Here is an 18,169-nt window from a genome sequence, read left to right on the forward strand (position 1 = left end):
TAGAAAAGAAATACAACTAAGTAACTTGGGATTCACCTAATTTAGGGTTACATGAATAGCTAACTAAGTGCATATTTTGCAAGGAATTCTACGTGCCTTATGTAGCTCATCTCATTTCATTCCTACAATGACCATTTACAAAGTTCATATTACCATAATAACAACAGCTAACATTTAGTATTTCAGTTCAGTTCAGTTCAGTCGCTCAGTCGTGTCCGACTCTCTGCGACCCCATGAATCACAGCACGCCAGGCCTCCCTGTCCATCACCAACTCCCGGAGTTCACTCAAACTCATGTCCATAGAGTCGGTGATGCCATCCTGCCATCTCATTCTCTGTCGTCCCCTTCTCCTCCTGCCCCCAATCCGTCCCAGCATCAGAGTCTTTCCCAGTGAGTCAACTCGTTGCATGAGGTGGCCAAAGTATTGCAGTTTCAGCTTTAGCATCAGTCCCTCCAATGAACACCCAGGATTGATCTCCTCTAGAATGGACTGGTTGGATCTCCTTGCAGTACAAGTAAGTATTTACAATATGCCAAATGACATTATGAGGTTGCATTATCATTCTCATTTAAGATGAGAAACTGATGACTGTAGAAGTCAAGAGATTTTCACCAAAGGCAGGCACTTAGCAAATGACAAGGCCCTAATGTGAGCCCTGGTCTGCCTGATTCTTTCAACCTCCACGTGTAAAGCTGCCTCTCTAAAAATTAAGGCAGAGAGTAGATTCAGGGCTTTTGTGAGTAAGGGTTGAAAGGCTCAAGAGCAAGACAGAGAAAAAATGAAACACATGAATGACCTGGCTTCATGGCTAAATGACTTAGAATGACCTGGGTCTAGGGTTAAAAGAATCTTTATGATAACATTTGGATCAACTGGCATGTACTACAACTGACAGATGATAAAGATTAGGGCCAAGAAGAGTAAGTGATTTGTTCACGGGCACGCTGCCAGAAGGAAGATGTAGTCAACATACTACTGTGTTAGGGAACAATTATCCAGATAAGCCCAACCCAGCCTCAGAGCAACCTTATGACACAGGTACTGTTATTACTCCCATTTTATGAGGAGGAATCTTGGGTCATGCAGCAAGCACATGATAGAACCAAGATTCCAAATCAGGCATGTCTGAACCCAGGTCCCTGTTCTTAGCTATGCCATACTGTCTCTCTGAACTCAGTGGGGATCAAAGTTTGAAAAAAAGTGTTTGAGGTAAGGAGTGGGACATGGATTAAAAAAACAAACAAAAGAACCCTGCCTTAAAAAAATTCTAGAGTACCCGAGGCATCCCTCCCCTACTGCCATATGGGAAACAGAATGCTCAAAAGGGAAGTGATTTGTCTACAGTCTCCCAGCTCTGGGCCCAGGTGTCCCCTCTCAGGCGCCACCGCCTCTCGTCAAACCCCTCCGTATTAGCTGTGTCCCCGCCGGAATGGGCTCTCAAGGGCCCGAGGGCCTCCCCGTGAATCCCGGCAGCAAGACGGGCTGGGGCCAGTCGCCCAAAGTACCTGAAGGAGCAGACCTGAGGAGGCCAACCGGGCCGCCTGGCCCAGCACCTCCCTGCTGCCCATAGCCTCGGCGCACGGGCTCTGTCATCAGGAAACGCCGCCGACAACCGACTTCGTCGCGAGAAGATTGCGTCACCGAATGACTCGCTCGCTGATTGGCAGTTTTCGTACGGCGGAGGCGGGGCACTGGAAGATCTGGCCCTTTAAGGGGGCAAGGGTTCGGGTGCGTCAGTGTAGTTGCACCGCGTCACCGCTAAGGTTTGTGCTGATCGGTGGTTTGTGTGTCTGTCCCTCAGTTCAGTTCAGTTCAGTCGCTCAGTCGTGTCCGACTCTCTGCGACCCCATGAATCACAGCACGCCAGGCCTCCCTGTCCATCACCAACTCCCGGAGTTCACTCAAACTCATGTCCACAGAGTCGGTGATGCCATCCAGCCATCTCATTCTCCGTCGTCCCCTTCTCCTCCCGCCCCCAACCTTTCCCAGCATCACAGTCTTTTCCAGTGAGTCAACTCGTCGCATGAGGTGGCCAAAGGATTGGAGTTTCAGCTTTAGCATCAGTCCTTCCAATGAACACCCAGGATTGATCTCCTTTAGAATGGACTGGTTGGATCTCCTTGCAGTCCAAGGGACTCTCAAGAGTCTTCTCCAGCACCACAGTTCAAAAGCATCAATTCTTCGGCGCTCAGCTTTCTTCACAGTCCAACTCTCACATCCATACATGACCACGGGAAAAACCATAGCCTTGACTAGACGGACCTTGGTTGGCAAAGTAATGTCTCTGCTTTTTAATATGCTATCTAGGTTGGTCATAACTTTCCTTCCAAGGAGTAAGCGTCTTTTAATTTCATGGCTGCAATCAGCATCTGCAGTGATTTTGGTGTCTGTCCTTTACGCGTCCGAAATAAATTAAATATTGTGACCATACTAAGAGACGCTGTTAAAGTAGCCAAAGCCCCTTCTCTAAAGCTCCAAGCCCATCAACCAAGAAACCCTACTTTCCCTGGCTTCATGTGCCAATAGGAACAAACTATTCAAGGACCTTGAATAAAAGAGTCTTGATAATTTGGCCTTCGCTTACAACATCACGGCCATGGTCCCCTGAATCAGACTGGACAAAACTGTCCCTCTTTTACAGAGAAAACACTGAGGACCAGAAGTTAAATTCAACATCTTCACATGTGTGATTTTGTGTAATGCTTTCTCAAGTGCTGAAAATTGGACCCTGTTGTCAGAGAGGAGTAAGGTGAGACCTGGATATGTGAAGTGACTTGTTCGTGTATATACAGTTTCTACATGGGTGGAACAGACCCCAGACTCCTGATCTTAAATGTGCCTCTCTTATCTACACACACCAGTTGTGAGAACAGAGAAGTGCTTCAGAAAATATCAAGTGCCTAAAACAGTCATCAGTTGTTCTGTCATGCTATCATCTGCTATGCAGGCCATAGAAAGTCCTGTCTATCTCTTTTAGGCCCTAGATGATTTCAACCCCCTTTCACACTAACACTGCCCTTTCCCTGAAACTTTCTAGACTCTGTCCTTTCAGATCCCTTCAGTTCAGTTCAGTTCAGTTCAGTCGCTCAGTCGTGTCCGACTCTCCGCGACCCCATGAATCACAGCACACCAGGCCTCCCTGTCCATCACCAACCCCCGGAGTACACTCAAATTCATGTCCACAGAGTCGGTGATGCCATCCAGCCATCTCATTCTCCGTCGTCCCCTTCTCCTCCCGCCCCCAACCTTTCCCAGCATCACAGTCTTTTCCAGTGAGTCAACTCGTCGCATGAGGTGGCCAAAGTATTGCAGTTTCAGCTTTAGCATCAGTCCCTCCAATGAACATCCAGGGTTGATCTCCTTTAGAATGGACTGGCTGGATCTCCTTGCAGTATAAGGGACTCTCAAGAGTCTTCTCCAACACCACAGTTCAAAAGCATCGATTCTTCGGCGATCAGCCTTCTTCACAGTCCAACTCTCACATCCATACGTGACCACGGGAAAAACCATTGCCTTGACTAGACGGACCTTGGTTGGCAAAGTAATGTCTCTGCTTTTTAATATACTATCAAGGTTGGTCATAACTTTCCTTCCAAGGAGCAAGCGTCTTTTAATTTCATGGCTGCAATCAGCATCTGCAGTGATTTTGGAGCCCAAAAAAATAAAGTCTGACACTGTTTCCACTGTTTTTCCATCTATTTCCCATGAAGTGATGGGACCAGATGCCATGATCTTTGTTTTCTGAATGTTGAGCTTCAAGCCAACCTTTTCACTCTCCTCTTTCACTTTCATCAAGAGGTTTTTGAGTTCCTCTTCACTTTCTGCCATAAGGGTAGTGTCATCTGCATATCTGAGGTTATTGATATTTCTCCCAGCAATCTTGATTCCAGATTGTGCCTCTTCCAGCCCAGTGTTCCTCATGATGTACTCTGCATATAAGTTAAATAAGCAGGGTGACAATATACAACCTTGACGTACACCTTTTCCTATTTGGAACCAGTCTGTTGTTCCATGTACAGTTCTAACAGTTGCTTATGATAGGATACTGAATGAGGTATTCCCCAGGTCAGTAGGTGCCCAGTATGCTACTGGAGCTCAGTGGAGAAATAACTATAGAAGGAATAAAGGGATGGAGCAAAAGCAAAACCAATACCCAGTTGTGGATGTGACCAGTGATAGAAGCAAGGTCCGGTGCTGTAAAGAGCAATATTGCATAGGAACCTGGAATGTTAGGTCCATGAATCAAGGCAAATTGGAAGTGGTCAAACAGGAGATGGCAAGAGTGAACGTCGACATTCTAGGAATCAGTGAATTAAAATGGACTGGAATGGGTGAATTTAACTCGGATGACCATTATATCTACTACTGTGGGCAGGAATCCCTTAGAAGAAATGGAGTAGCCATCATGGTCAACAAAAGAGTCCTAAATGCAGTACTTGGATGCAATCTCAGATCCCTTACAGGCCCTAATTGGCCTTTGCTCTGCTGCTATCTCTGCCCAAAATGCCCTCCGTGAGGCACCACCTATCCTCCCAGACTCCAGTGTTTGTGAGTACAACAGCACCTCCTGTGGATTGAATATGTCATCCCAAAATTCATATGTTGAAGCCCTAATTTCCAATGTGGTTGTAATTGGAGGTGTGGCCCTTGGTAGGCAATTAGGTCATGAGAGTGGAGGCCTCATGAATGGGGATAGTGACCTTCCAAGAAGTGAATAGAGAGGAACTCTCTCCCTGCCCTGTGAGGATACAGCAAGAAGGAGGCTGGCTGCAAACCAGGAAGCGCGCTCTCACCAAGAACTGAACCAGCCAGCACTTTATCTTAGACTTCCCAGCCTTCAGAACTACAAGAAATAAATTCCTATTGTTTAAACCAGTCTATGTTATACTATTACAGCAGCCTAACCAGACTAAGATAGCACCTGTAAAGCACTTTGTAATCTAGGCCTTGACCTAGGCTGCCTGCTTACCCCCTCAGACCTCAGGCGGGCAGGTGAGGTAGGCCCTGGATCCCTTTATCTCCAGCAAAGCAGCTGCCTTAGCAGCTTAGCACAGTCTGCTTTGGAGTGAAGAGACTAGACTATGTCTAGACATCCCATGGGCTCCAAGAAGTCAGGAATGAAGGCCTCTTGACTTTGCCTCCTGAAGCAGTGGCAGAGAAAGTTCCTAGTACATCCATGAATGCTTCCTGACCTATAACTGCTGCTGGAAACAGACTATGGAACTCAAGGCCTATGCACTCCCCCCACTCCCATCTTGCCAGGTTAATCAAGCTCTGTCTTATGGCAGAGACTCAGAATGTAAGCTTTTGACTATTAGACAGAGCTGGCCCTGAATCCTCATTCTGCCACTCATGAACCAGATAACCTCAATATGCTCAGCTATTAAATAGGGGATATCATCTGTCTTTTGATGGCAATTGTAAGGATTAAAGTAGACAAAAGTCTGGCCCTTCAGCAGTTTAAATTCTAGTGGAAGGAAGACTGGGGGGGATAATACCCCAGTAAACAAATACTACAATTTCACAAAGGGATAAGTGCTATGAAAAAATGAAATAAGGTAATAGAGGCTCTTAGAAGGGAAGGGAGGAGTGCTGTTCTGGAAGGCAGAGCAAATTAGACATCTACTTGGAGAGGAGAGCAAAATGCTGAAGGGTTGAGCTATTCGGCCTGTGGGCTGAGATGTCCAAGGCCTTGACCTAGGCTGCCTGCCCACCCCCTCAGACCTTAGGCTGGCAGGTGAGGTAGGCCCTGTCTCCCTTTATCCCCAGCAAAGCAGCTGCCTCCTCCACAGCTCCTCCTTGGAGCACAACCGGCCAACAGCTCTTCATGTCAGCATACTCTAACCCTAGTCATCTGGGTGGGCTGAGTGACTAGGGAATCGTTTCACTGGGGGCAAAGAAGCCAAGGAGGAAATTCTCCAAGGTAAGTCCAAAGTGCAAAGTCTCCCAGGAGTCCAAGGTACAGACTCTAAGGGACTTTTGGGCAGGGAGTCAAAAGCCCTTTTCTCTCATTCCAGAGGATAGGATTTAGCAAGGAGACACTGAGCAGATGCTTTGTGCCCGGAGTCATGTTTGGTACAAGGGTGTGTGGGAGAGAAAGAACTGTGATGAGAGTCAGTGAGCACTGAGCGCTAACTCCATGTCAGGTGCTCCTGGGAGCACTGTACATGCATGGACTAACCCCTTTATTCTCTCAACAACTCATGAGGTGGGTGTTACAGATCAGGACTTTAGGAGAGCTGCAGAGATTGAGATGCAGTGGGCTTGAAGTTCTCCCCCGCCTCAGCACTGAGCTGCTCTAAAGGCCTCCCCTCTGTTAAAGGTATTGGCACCAACGGGGCCTGGCACACTCCATAGTTCTTGTGCAGAGGGCTAAGCTCAGGGCTGGTGAGCTGAGACCCATTGGCTATTGCCTATTTTATACCACCCGCAAGCTAAGAATAATTTTTAGAATTGTAAATCATTAGGAAAAATCAAAAGAAGACTATTTCATGACACATGAAAATTTCATGAAATTCAGATTTCAGCGTCCACATATAAAGGTTCTTTTTTATTTAGAAAATTGGTCTCATGTTGTACATTTCCACTGTGTTTTCAAATTATTATTTTTTTAATTGAGGTATAGTTGATATACAATATTATCTAAGTTTCAGGTGAACAACATAATGATTCACATTTTTTAAAGGTTATATTTCACTTATAATTATTATAAAATGTTGTCTATATTCCCTGTTTTCTCACATATCCTTATAACTCATTAATTTTTATAATATTTATTTATTTATTTGGCTGTTTCAGGTCTTAGTTGCAACATGAAGGGCCTTCATTGCATCATGTGGCACATGGAGTCTCTAGCTGTGGCACATGAGCTCCAGAGCCTATAGGCTTAGTTGATCCAAGGGATGTAGGACCTTAGTTTCCCAACAAGGGATCGAACTCATGTCCCCTACGTTGCAAGGCAGATTCTTACCCACTGGATCACCAGTGAAGTCCTAGCTCATTTATTTTATACATAGTAGTTTGTACGTCTTAATCTCCACCCCTATCTTGCCCCTCCCCACAAATAAAGTTTTATAGAGACACAGCCACATCCACCCATTCGTTTACTTGTTATCTATAGTTACTGTCCTACTACAGTAGCAGAGTAGTTTGGCCTGAAAAACTGAAAATATTTACTTTTAAAGAAAAAGTTTGCGACTCTTGGTGATCAACATTGAGCTCTGGTGCCCAACGTGCAGTGGACATTTCAATCCCGACTGAATGAATGCATACATAAAATAATTTTTTAATTCAGTTACAAAAATGTTTAAAGGTAGATGAGATTTATTAGCTCATGGCAAGGTCCAAAATGATTAATGATAATGATGATAAGAGTCCTTTCCTGGGGGTCCCTTAGTTTGGGGGACAACTGACCCCTGGAAGAACACTGGGCTGTAATTAGCTGTCATTGAAGGAGCTTTCCCCAAGCTTCCCCCCTCCTTTTTGCTCTTTGTGCCAGGTAGCCTCCCTGCCAGGGAAAGTTGACCTGAGCTGGCTATTTTATTACAAAGCTAGAGGGAGTGCCAGGGCTGTCGCCAAGCCAGTTAGACTCCTGGGGCATCAGAACAGAGAGGGAGGTAGCTGGTGGGTGGGGAAGCAGAACAGAAGATACAGCAAGTGGTGCCCTGGACCTCAGCTGGGTGAAAGCAGGACAGCAGGGCATGGTCCCATATACCAGCCACTAGCCCTGCCCTGCCAAGGCTTCCTGCTGCCCAGAGGATCTCCACCAGGGCCCTCCCTGCATGAGAAACTCAAGAATCAGTCCCTTACTCAGAAGTCCCTGGGCATGAGGATTCAGCTGTGTTACTAATAATCCATGTTTGCTGAGCCCAGGTAGGCACTGTGCTGCATATTTCTCTTTCATGATCTCATTTTACTCCCACAGCAGCCCCACAAGGTACACACTGTTACTATCCCCATTTTACAGACCAGGAGACTGAGGCTCAGTAGGGTTAAGGACCTGCCTAAGGGCTAGTAAATGGCAGTGCCAGAATTTGCACTTTGATGTGTGACTCTCAGACCCTTAACCAGGACTGAACCAGAGGGTTTATTGTTAGTGCTGAGTTTTGGGGCTTCACTTCAGCAGTTCTGAGTCAAAAAGACTAGGGTGGGCCTAGGAATATGCATTAACCTGGGTGGTTCTGATACAGTGGACCAAGCTCTGGGAAGCACAGCCTGAGGGCAGATCTCCAGGCACCTTGGAAAATCTTCCTCCTTTGGTGGGCTGGAAAATTCTGTCTGCTGAAAGCAAGCAAATTGAGTCCTGAGATCTGCTCCCAGGCCCGTCCAGCCCACAAGGAGTCTTGCTCTCAGGATTGGGGTACAGTTCAGTGGTCAAGGCAGCAGAGACTGGAGGTAGTGCCTGTGTGAGGGCCTTGGGGAAATATTTTTTCGCCTTTTATTTATTTATTTAAAATTTTAAATCTTTTGACCACATTGCATGTCCGCGAGATCTCTTTATTTCCCTGACCAGGGATCGAAACTGCACCCCCCACGCTGGCAGCACAGAGTCCTAACAACTGGACCACCTGGGACGTCCCCGCCTGGGAAAGATTTGTACCAGAAAGGGTGCACAGTGCACCCCCTGGGACCCCGGGTCTGCCCAGGGCCTGGGGGTGAGCAGCCACAGGGCCCTGGCTTTGTCGGCTCCTGTGGGCTTTGATTTATGCAGAGATAAGAGAATAAATTGCAATGTCTGCTCATCAGCCTGTTTCATTTCAACTCAGTGTCTGTTCCAGCGCCACCACTCTATGATAAGGTATCAGGGAAGGTTTCCTGCAGGAGCCTGTTTTGAGCTGAACCTTGAAGGGCAAGAAGGCATGGTCAGACAGAGGGACAAGCAGGCAGAGCGAATGCAGAGAAGGAGACTTGCCAAGCCCACTGGGGGACCCAGTGAGGGCCTCCCTCACTGGTCTGTGACCAGTGCAGAGTTGGTGGCACTGAGAATAGCAAGTTCATAGGTGTGAACGTGCATGTATGAATGAAACAAATTCAGGCACATGTGTTCACATGCATGACAGGAGGTGAGTGTGCATCTGTACATGTGTGCAGATGCATTTGCCAGGGTCTGCCCTCAGACAGACAAAGTCTGCGCACACACACATGCATACACATGTGCTTGTGGGTTTATGTGTGAGCACAAATGTGAAAGCTTGAATGTTAGATCACGTGTATTGTATGCAATCAGTGAACATATGGGGAAACAAAGGTGTGCGTGCATGCAGGTATACATGTACGCGTGCCACCTCAGGGAGTCAGCCTTTGGACTTTCTGATTCTGGGTCTATGGCCCCCATAAGTGTATTAATGGTTAGTATTGTTGAGTCAGGCCTCCACTTTTCATGCATCACCTCGATTAATTTTCTCAACAATCTTACGTGGTGGGCTTATAACAGTTATTTAATAATCTTCTGAGTTATTACCCCATTTTACAGATGAAGAAACTGAGGCTTAGTAAAGTAAAGTGGCTTGCTCTGGTGGTTCAGAGAGTAAGGACTCTGCCTGCAACGCAGGAGATGTGGGTTCTTTCCTGGATTGGGAAGGTCCCCTGGAGAAGTGAATGGTAACCAACTCCAATATTTCTGCTTGGAGAATCCCATGGACAGAGGAGCCTGGGGGACTACAGTTCTTGGGGTCACAAAAAGCCAGATATGACAGCAACAAGCATCACACAGATGAAGAAACTGAGGCTTCCAAAAGTAAAGTGATTTGCTGAGAGTTCCCCAGCCAAAAGGCCGGAGAGCTGGGATTGAGTTCAGACTATCAGACCTCAAGTCCTCCGCTTTATCATTTTCCGCAAGCTGCTTCTTAGTGATTCACGAAGCTCCAGGGAGGAAATGCCTCGGGCACCCTCCTACCCCTGGCCTGGACCCGGCACAGACACTCAGGGCTTCTCACATGCTAGGTAGAAAGGGGCTATTCCTGGGACCTGGGTCTGGCAACCCAGGGCTACACACGTAGAAAGGTCACACAGAGGTGAAATGGGGCAGTCTTTGTTTATCCAAAACCCCAAAGAATTTGGGCCAGAGCCAGTGGAGGCCCCTAGCCTGAGCACATGGTGTGTTTTCTGCCCTCTGAAACAACAGCCCAGCACGGAGAGTTACCCCCAGGGTTTTCCAGCCCAGTTTCTTGAAGGCTGCTTGTCAGCACCTGTCCCTGAAAAAGGCAAGGATTGAGCCTGGGGACCAGAATGGACTTGGAAGCCAGGGCAGGCCCTTCCTGGCCCTGACAGCCTGTTGGTGGCAGTAGCACCAACTTGCATTCTTGTCTTTTTTTCTTGCATTGAGAGTGCAAGTGCCATGTAAAAACCAAAACAGACAATAATAATGTTTTAAAAAATAAGTCACATAGAATCATTTTTCTCAACCATTTGGAGATGACTGATCTAAATTCATATGTCTTTTAGGCAAGACAGTTCATTTCTCTGAGCCTCTGTTTTCCCATCTGTAAAATGGGGATGATAATAATACTTCCACATGAATTATGATGAGAGTTACATGAGATAATGAATGCAGAGGTTTCCAAACTGCCAGGCATATAGCCTGAGCATGCTCAACAAATAGCTAGGTGTGTAATTTTCATTGCATATTCATCGACAGCACTGACATCATTTCTCCCTGTGACCTCGGAAAAGCATTTGGACCTCCATCCTCCCCACCATAGAGATTATCTCGAGGTTTTTTTGGTTAGGCTCATTTAACTTATTTTCATAATTCTATACCATAAAATTCACCCCTTTTAAAGTGTACAATTTAATTGTAAATGAACTATATTTCAATAAAAATTAAGAAAATAATGAAATAAAGTGAAACATCATAATATTAAAAAATAAGGTTTACAATTCAGTGGGTGTTAGCATTTTCATGGTTGGATGGCATTGTCCAACCTTCACCACTATCTCATTCCAGAACACTCTCATCTTTCCCAAAAGAAACCCCGAAACCCCCTATTCATTAGCAGATACTCCTCTTTACCTCTTCTCAGCTCCTGGCAACCACCAATCTCCTTTGTGTCTCCTTGGATTTGCCTGTCCTGGACATTTCCTATAAATGGAATCATATAGAATGAGGTATTTTGCACCTGGAATCTTTCACTTAGCAGTAATGCTTTGTAGAGTTATCCATGCTGTGGCAGGTATCATTTTTCATTCCTTTTCATGGCTGAATAATATTCCCTTTTACAGGTATGCTCTATTTTGTTTATTCAATAGTTGATGGACATCTGATTTGTTTCCACGTTTTGGTTATTATGAGTGATGCTGCTGTAAACATTGGTATGCAGACAGCTGTGTGGACGTGTGCTTTCAGTTCTGTTGGTTACGTAGCTAGGGACAGAATTGCTGAGGTCTTGTGGTAACCATGTGTTACCTGAGGTCTTGTGGTGAACCTGTTTCTCATGGTGGCTGTAGCATTTTACATTTCCAGTGGTGGTGTATGAGGGTTCTAATTTCTCCACATTCTCACCAACACATTTGATCGTCCATGTTTTTGATCACAGCCATCCTCTTGGGTTGTAAAGTGATATGTCACTGTGATTTTGATTTGCATTTCCCTAATGGCTTATGATGTTGAGCAACTTTTCATGTGCTTGTTGACCATCTGTATATATTTTTTGGAGACATATCTTTTGAAATCCTTTGCCATTTAAAAATTCTTTTTATTTTAGTTAACATTTACTGAGTACCTACTGTGTACTGACTTACTGGGATAGGCAAGGGCACACAGAGCCATGGACTCTGCTTGGGGCATGAAGGCTTACCCTGCTTCCCTCCCAGGACTGACACACTGGAGCATGTGTGTGATAGAAGGGACTCTGATCTAGAAGGGAAGGAAGCACAAGCTGGAGAAGGGCCTCGGGTTTCAGAGTCTCTGTCTGTGCCATGCACCCTTCCAGGGGTCTGCCTTGCCCATTGGCTGCCCTGCCACATTCAATACCAGTGTGATTGATACCTGGCAGTCAGAAGCTGACTGGGCATGACAGCCACCCAGGTCACCAACAGAGGAGGCACCCTCTGGGTAAGCACTTACAGGGAGTCCCAATTTAAACCCATGGCCACCCAGCCAGAACTCCCACACAGTCCCTGGTCATCTCCAAGCAGCTCTTCAGGGAGAGAGCTGGGGACAGCGAGGCTGCTGGAGCCTAAGCAATAGGAAAATAAATGCACCCTGCTCTGGCCCAGACTGCTGTGTGCTTTAGGCATGTCTCTTGACAAGCCTAAAGCACATGACAGAAAACTGAGCCTCAGTTTTCTCATCTGTGGAATGGGAGACTAACAGCACAGTCTCTTGAGTCCCTTATGAAGCTGAAATGAAATGAGGTATGCAAAGGGGTTTACACAGATTGGGAAAGAGGAAATGTTCACTAGATACAACTCATGTCATCTGAAAACAAGGGACAAGATGATCTATAAATGCTTGACTCCTTCCTAGAAAAGAGAGGTCATAAGGAGCCAGGGGCACCCTCATGTCATATGAAGGAGCAAAGAGGTGGGCCAGACTCCCAGCCACAGCTGCCGCTATGGGGAGGAGCCACCCTGAGCTCAGGGTTATGCAAAAAGAATTTCAGAGGCAGCAGCCGCAGCCGCAGGGAAAACCAGACTATCCTGGGAAGCTGTCTGGCCTCTGGGGCTCCTGGTCTCCATCCCGGTTTCTCCTCAGCCTGTGCCATGGCAGCCAGGCGCCTTCTCACTGATCTGACAAGCTCATGGCTGAGGGGAAGTATGTTTCCAGATACGGTGAAAATAGATCCTTCTCCAAATATGCTCATTGTAGCTAAGAAAAATAAATAGAACCAAGAAGGAAAAGAGAGAGCAGCAAGCAGCCATCAGATGGGGCCAGGCCTGGGAGGGTCTGGAGAGGCAAGCTGCAGATGGGTGAAGGTTGGGCTTGTGCAACCGAATGGTATGTGTGCATGTGTGTGAGTGTGTGCATGTGTGTATGGCTGAGTTTAAGCATGACTGAGCATGTGTCATAGTAGTCGTATGTGTGAGTATGAGAGTGCATATGCATGGATGTGTGCGAGTGAGTATATGCAGGCTGAGTCTGTGAGTGCATTTGTGTATAAGGTGAAGTCTGTGAGTGCGTGCAAGCATGTGACCAAACACGTAAGCATTGTGAGTCTACGTGTGAGTGTGAGTGCATGTGAGGGTGTGTGAATGAGTGTGAGCATGCAGGAGTGCGAAAGTGTGTGACTGCATGCGTTTATGCCAGTGCATACGTGTGCGTGTGTGAGTAAGCATCTGTGTACATGTGTGTGAGTGTGTCTGAGAATGTGTGTATGAGTACGTGTGTGTGTTCACTTGTGTCGGATGGTGTGCACACATGAGCAAGTGTATGTAAGTGTGTACCAGCAGGTGTGATAGTGAGTGCGTGTGTGCATGTGCTCATGGGGGAGGTGCTCCGAGTCACTCACTAATGGTGGTGGCCCTGAGGGAAGGGAGAATGCTCTGCGCTTAGTCACTCAAAGCCCAGACACAATCAAATCAAGAATGTATTTCAAAATATACCGGCTGCATTTATCATGGAGATGCCGTGCTTCTCAGACGGCCCATGAGGCTTCCTAGAGTTGCTGCTCCAGGGACCTCATGGAAGCACAGGAAGCTGGAAACTGAAGGGACTTGTAGCTCCTCCCCACAAAGACTTCCTGGCCCATCTGGGGAGACTGAGGCCGGGGGTCACACAGCTGGTTGGGCAGAGCTGGGCTTAAGGACTTGGCCTTCATGCCTCTATCCGGTGGTCTTGTACTTCGCACAAGACATGCCTTCCACCTCCCCAGCCATCATCCACTCATTCATCTCGCAAATGTTTACTGAGGACGTGTTGAGAGCTACACACCTAACTGGGCTGTAACATACAGACCAGGACTCTGCCTCAAGAAGCTTTCCTCCTAGTGTGGAAATGTAGACTGTAAACCTATAGCCCAGATGATAAGATAATTCCAGATTCTGATCAGAGCCTTGAAGTCAGGAAGGCAGTGTGATGCGATCCTGAGACCTCCTTCAACAGAGTGACAGGAAGGGCCTCTGCAGAGTGACATTTGAGCTGACCCCAGGGTACGGGAGCCAGTTCCTCACAGCTGGGTCTCGAGACCCATTTTCTTTAGATGTTTTAAAATATATATATATATATATATATATATACATAATTTATTTGTTCGCTTGTGCTGGGTCTTAATTGCAGCATGGGGTATCTAGTTCCCTGACCAGGGATCAAACCTGGGTCACCTGCATGGGGAGTGTAGCATCTTAGCCCCTGGACCACCAGAGAAGTCCCTCCAGACCTCTTTTCTTGGTGACCTTCTAGGAACAGGTGGAGCTGTCACAAGTCCCATAGGCCAGAAGGCTTCCACCACTCCCCTAGTCCAATTCTGATGAGAAGTAATGGAGAAAAACCTCCTCCCCATGGGGACTAGAGAAATCTCCCTCAGAGAAGACCAGAGCCGGTAAGCAAGTGGGCCCAAGGCAGCTGGGACCCAGGAATCACTGCTGGGGCTGTGGAGGAACCGTCACCTCCACTCATGCCCTGAAATGCTGTTCCAACCTTCATGAAAGTAATGAAAACCCATGATGTTAAATAATATTAACTACTGATGATTGCTAAGCACTTTGCCCATGCCAGGCACATACCAGGTGTATTACTGAAGTTAACCTCTTCAATACACCTTAGGAAATGGGCATTAATGTCTCATTTAGTTTACAGACAAGGAAAGTGAGGCCCCGTTGAAGTAACATGCACAAGGTCACAGCACCAGGAAGGGCAGAGCTGCCATTTGCATCCAGGCCTCTGTGACCCCGAGGACTAGAGGCTCTAAACAAACAACCCAGTGCCTCCTGTCTGCCTGCCCAAAGAATCTCACCAATGTGGGCCTTTCTGGACATCCTGCCCCCCAGGATCACACTGCCTGTCCTTGGAGCTCCTGATTCGGGCCCCACAACTTACCACAGAACCCTGAATTATACTACCGCTTGCAAAGTCCAAGATAAGGTCACTGTCCTAAGAGCCCCTACTAGGCACCAGAGCGCTGGAACTTTTACATACGTGATTGCAGTCTTCAGAAGAAGGATTATGTATCTCCTCTTATAGCTGACGAGGTAAAGAGACTGGCTGATTGTCAGGCAGCTGTGGAGGGAGGTGGGTAACATGACTCAGAATCTTATAGTCCCTCATGCTTTCACACAGGGTGCTGGTGAAATGCTTAGCCTGCTTCAGAGTCACTAACTCCCTCCCACCACCAGCCTTACCTATGCAGGGTTCAAACTTTTGCCTCAGCAATGCTACAAATGACAGAAAATCCCCAACCTTTGGGGTCACTCTCAGGCACTTGAAGTCACCATGTTGAAATGGTGAATGCCAAGGGTCCTCCATGTCTATCCCTCAAGGCTCTGAGGGAATAGATGTAAAATAATACAGCCCTATCTTAGTGTAGGGAGCCTGGGCAAGTGACTTAGCCCTTTAGAATCTTGATTTCCCCATCTGCAAAATGGGGTTATGTGATAATACCCACCTCACAGGTTTGGAGTCATGTTAAACCAAGGTGACTTAATGGTACCTGGCACACAGGAGGTGCTCAGTAAAGATCTGTGGGCAACTTGGTTGGCACTGGCTTCAAGACCCTGAGGGAGTGGTACTGTTTGGAGTTAAGAAGTTAGGGCATGATTTGGGAGAATGGCATTGAAACATGTATATTATCATATGTGAAACGAATTGCCAGTCCAGGTTCAAGGCATGATACAGGATGCTCGGGGCTGGTGTACTGGGATGAACCAAAGGAATGGGATGGGGAGGGAGGTGGGAGGGGGGTTCAAGATGGGGAACACGTGTACACCCTGGGCAGATTCATGTCAATGTATGACAAAACCAATACAATAATGTAAAGTAATTAATCTCCAATTAAAACTAAAAAAAAAAAGGGCAGAGATTTCAACTTCCTGGGTTTCCGGGGCCTTGCTCAGAGGGGCTCAGTCCTCAGCTCTCTCTGCCCTAGTCCCTGGTTTGGGCAGCAGCCCCTGATTCTCTCTCTGGGAACTCTGGAGCAATGCACAGGCCTAGCCTCTCGCATTCACAGACCAGCTGGGTAGAGGAAACTGCAGGTTTTTCCAGACAGCTGTGCCCCAGAGCTGCAGCCGAAGGACAGTGGGGAAGTTGCTGCTGCAACCACCGAGTTGAGAAACCGAGTGGGGAAAATCCACCAGGCTGCTGGCTCCAGGGGGTGGGGGATCTCCAGGGGTGGCACGTGTACACTACTCGATCTCCTCCTTTGTTCCTTTAGCCTGGAAGCATGGTGGCTTCCTGATGGTGCTACTCTTTAGGCTGCCTTTCCTTTCCCTGATAGCTCCTGTGTAATGGATTCCCTACAGCTCCCTTTACTGGAAATACCTAAAGTGGCTTCTCTTTTCCTATTGGACCCGGAAGTCCAGAGAGGTAAGGCCACTTGTCCGGGATCAGAGGGCTTGCCTGGAGCACCCATCCTGTGCTTCCTCAGCCCCCTCTCCCTTGGGGGAATCTAACCTCACCCTCACCCTCACTCTGTGCCAGCCTCCCCTGCTCTGTGGAACGCTATCTGGGAATGCAGTGAACTTAAGGAACTTCATCAGCTGATTCTCACTAAAGTGTTACTGACTGATACTTGGGTATCCAGAAGACGCTAGAATCACATAGAGCCTGTCCAGAGGGATCGGAGGTCACAGAGGAGAGGCTACCACTGCTGGAAACATTGCCTAAGGCATTTCTCTTCCTTTCTCCCTCCACCTTACTCCCTGTGCCCTCCATGAGGAAACTAAGCCACGGAAATTTGAGGAGTGCAGCCTGAAGAGGTTGACCCCTTTCCCATAGACAAGCATCAGAACAGGGTAAGGGTGAGGAATGATCTGAGGTAAGTAGGTTTGGGATGGGATTCCCAGGTGGCGCTAGTGGTAAAGAACCCGCCTCCCAAGGCAGGAGTTGTAGGAGATAAGGGTTTGATCCCTGGATAGGGAAGATCCCCTGGAGAAAGACATGAAAACCCACCCCAGTGTTCTTGCCTGGAGAACCCCATGGACAGAGGAGCCTGGTGGGCTACAGTCCATGGGGTTGCACAGAGTTGGACACAACTGAAGTGACTTAGCACGCACGCAGGCTTAGGATGCACACATTCTGCTGTCTACTGCAGCAAGGGGTCAGATTTGACGGTTCCTGAGGACAGGGAATGCCAAAGAATGCTCAAACTACCGCACAATTGCACTCATCTCACACGCTAGTAAAGTCATGCTCAAAATTCTCCAAGCCAGGCTTCAGCAATATATGAACCGTGAACTCCCTGATGTTCAAGCAGGTTTTAGAAAAGGCAGAGGAACCAGAGATCAAATTGCCAACATCTGCTGGATCATGGAGAAAGCAAGAGAGTTCCAGAAAAACATCTATTTCTGCTTCATTGACTATGCCAAAGCCTTTGACTGTGTGGATCACAATAAACTGTGGAAAATTCTGAAAGAGATGGGCATACCAGACCACCTGACCTGCCTCTTGAGAAACCTGTATGCAGGTCAGGAAGCAACAATTAGAACTGTACATGGAACAACAGACTGGTTCAAATAGGAAAAGGAGTGCGTCAAGGTTGTATATTGTCACCCTGCTTATTTAACTTATATGCAGAGTACATCATGAGGAACGCTGGGCTGGAAGAAGCACAAGCGGGAATCAGGATTGCCAGGAGAAATATCAATAACCTCAGATATGCAGATGATACCACCCTTATGGCAGAAAGTGAAGAGGAACTCAAAAGCCTCTTGATGAAAGTGAAAGAGGAGAGTGAAAAGTTTGGCTTGAAGCTCAACATTCAGAAAACGAAGATCATGGCATCTGGTCCCATCACTTCATGGCAAATAGATGGGGAAACAATGGAAACAGTGTCAGACTTCATTTTTTGGGGCTCCAAAATCACTGCAGATGCTGATTGCAGCCAGGAAATTAAAAGATGCTTACTCCTTGGAAGGAAAGTTATGACCAACCTAGATAGCATATTAAAAAGCAGAGACATTACTTTGCCAACCAAGGTCCATCTAGTCAAGGCTATGGTTTTTCCCGTGGTCATGTATGGATGTGAGAGTTGGACTGTGAAGAAAGCTGAGTGCCAAAGAATTGATGCTTTTGAACT

General features: G+C 47.1%; 1 protein-coding gene across 4 annotated transcripts in view; it reads right to left on the bottom strand.

Moving 5' to 3' along the window:
* The window catches only part of RFT1 (RFT1 glycolipid translocator homolog), a 47,197-nt gene extending 45,609 nt beyond the window's left edge, over window positions 1-1,588 (bottom strand). For all 4 annotated transcript variants that reach the window (XR_008684165.2, XR_008684166.2, XR_008684164.2 and 1 more), the window contains exon 1: window positions 1,508-1,588. Coding sequence is in view for 1 of the 4 variants with exons in the window: in XM_055414071.2 (XP_055270046.2) it covers window positions 1,508-1,570 (63 nt within the window). In the remaining 3 variants the exon portion in view is untranslated. The remainder of the gene's footprint in view (window positions 1-1,507) is intronic.
* Between the last annotated feature and the right edge of the window lie 16,581 nt (window positions 1,589-18,169).

This window comes from Moschus berezovskii, chromosome 24 (genome assembly GCF_049115385.1).
Source record: "Moschus berezovskii isolate FMDL1 chromosome 24, NW_MosBer_1.0, whole genome shotgun sequence".
Classification (NCBI taxonomy): domain Eukaryota; kingdom Metazoa; phylum Chordata; class Mammalia; order Artiodactyla; family Moschidae; genus Moschus; species Moschus berezovskii.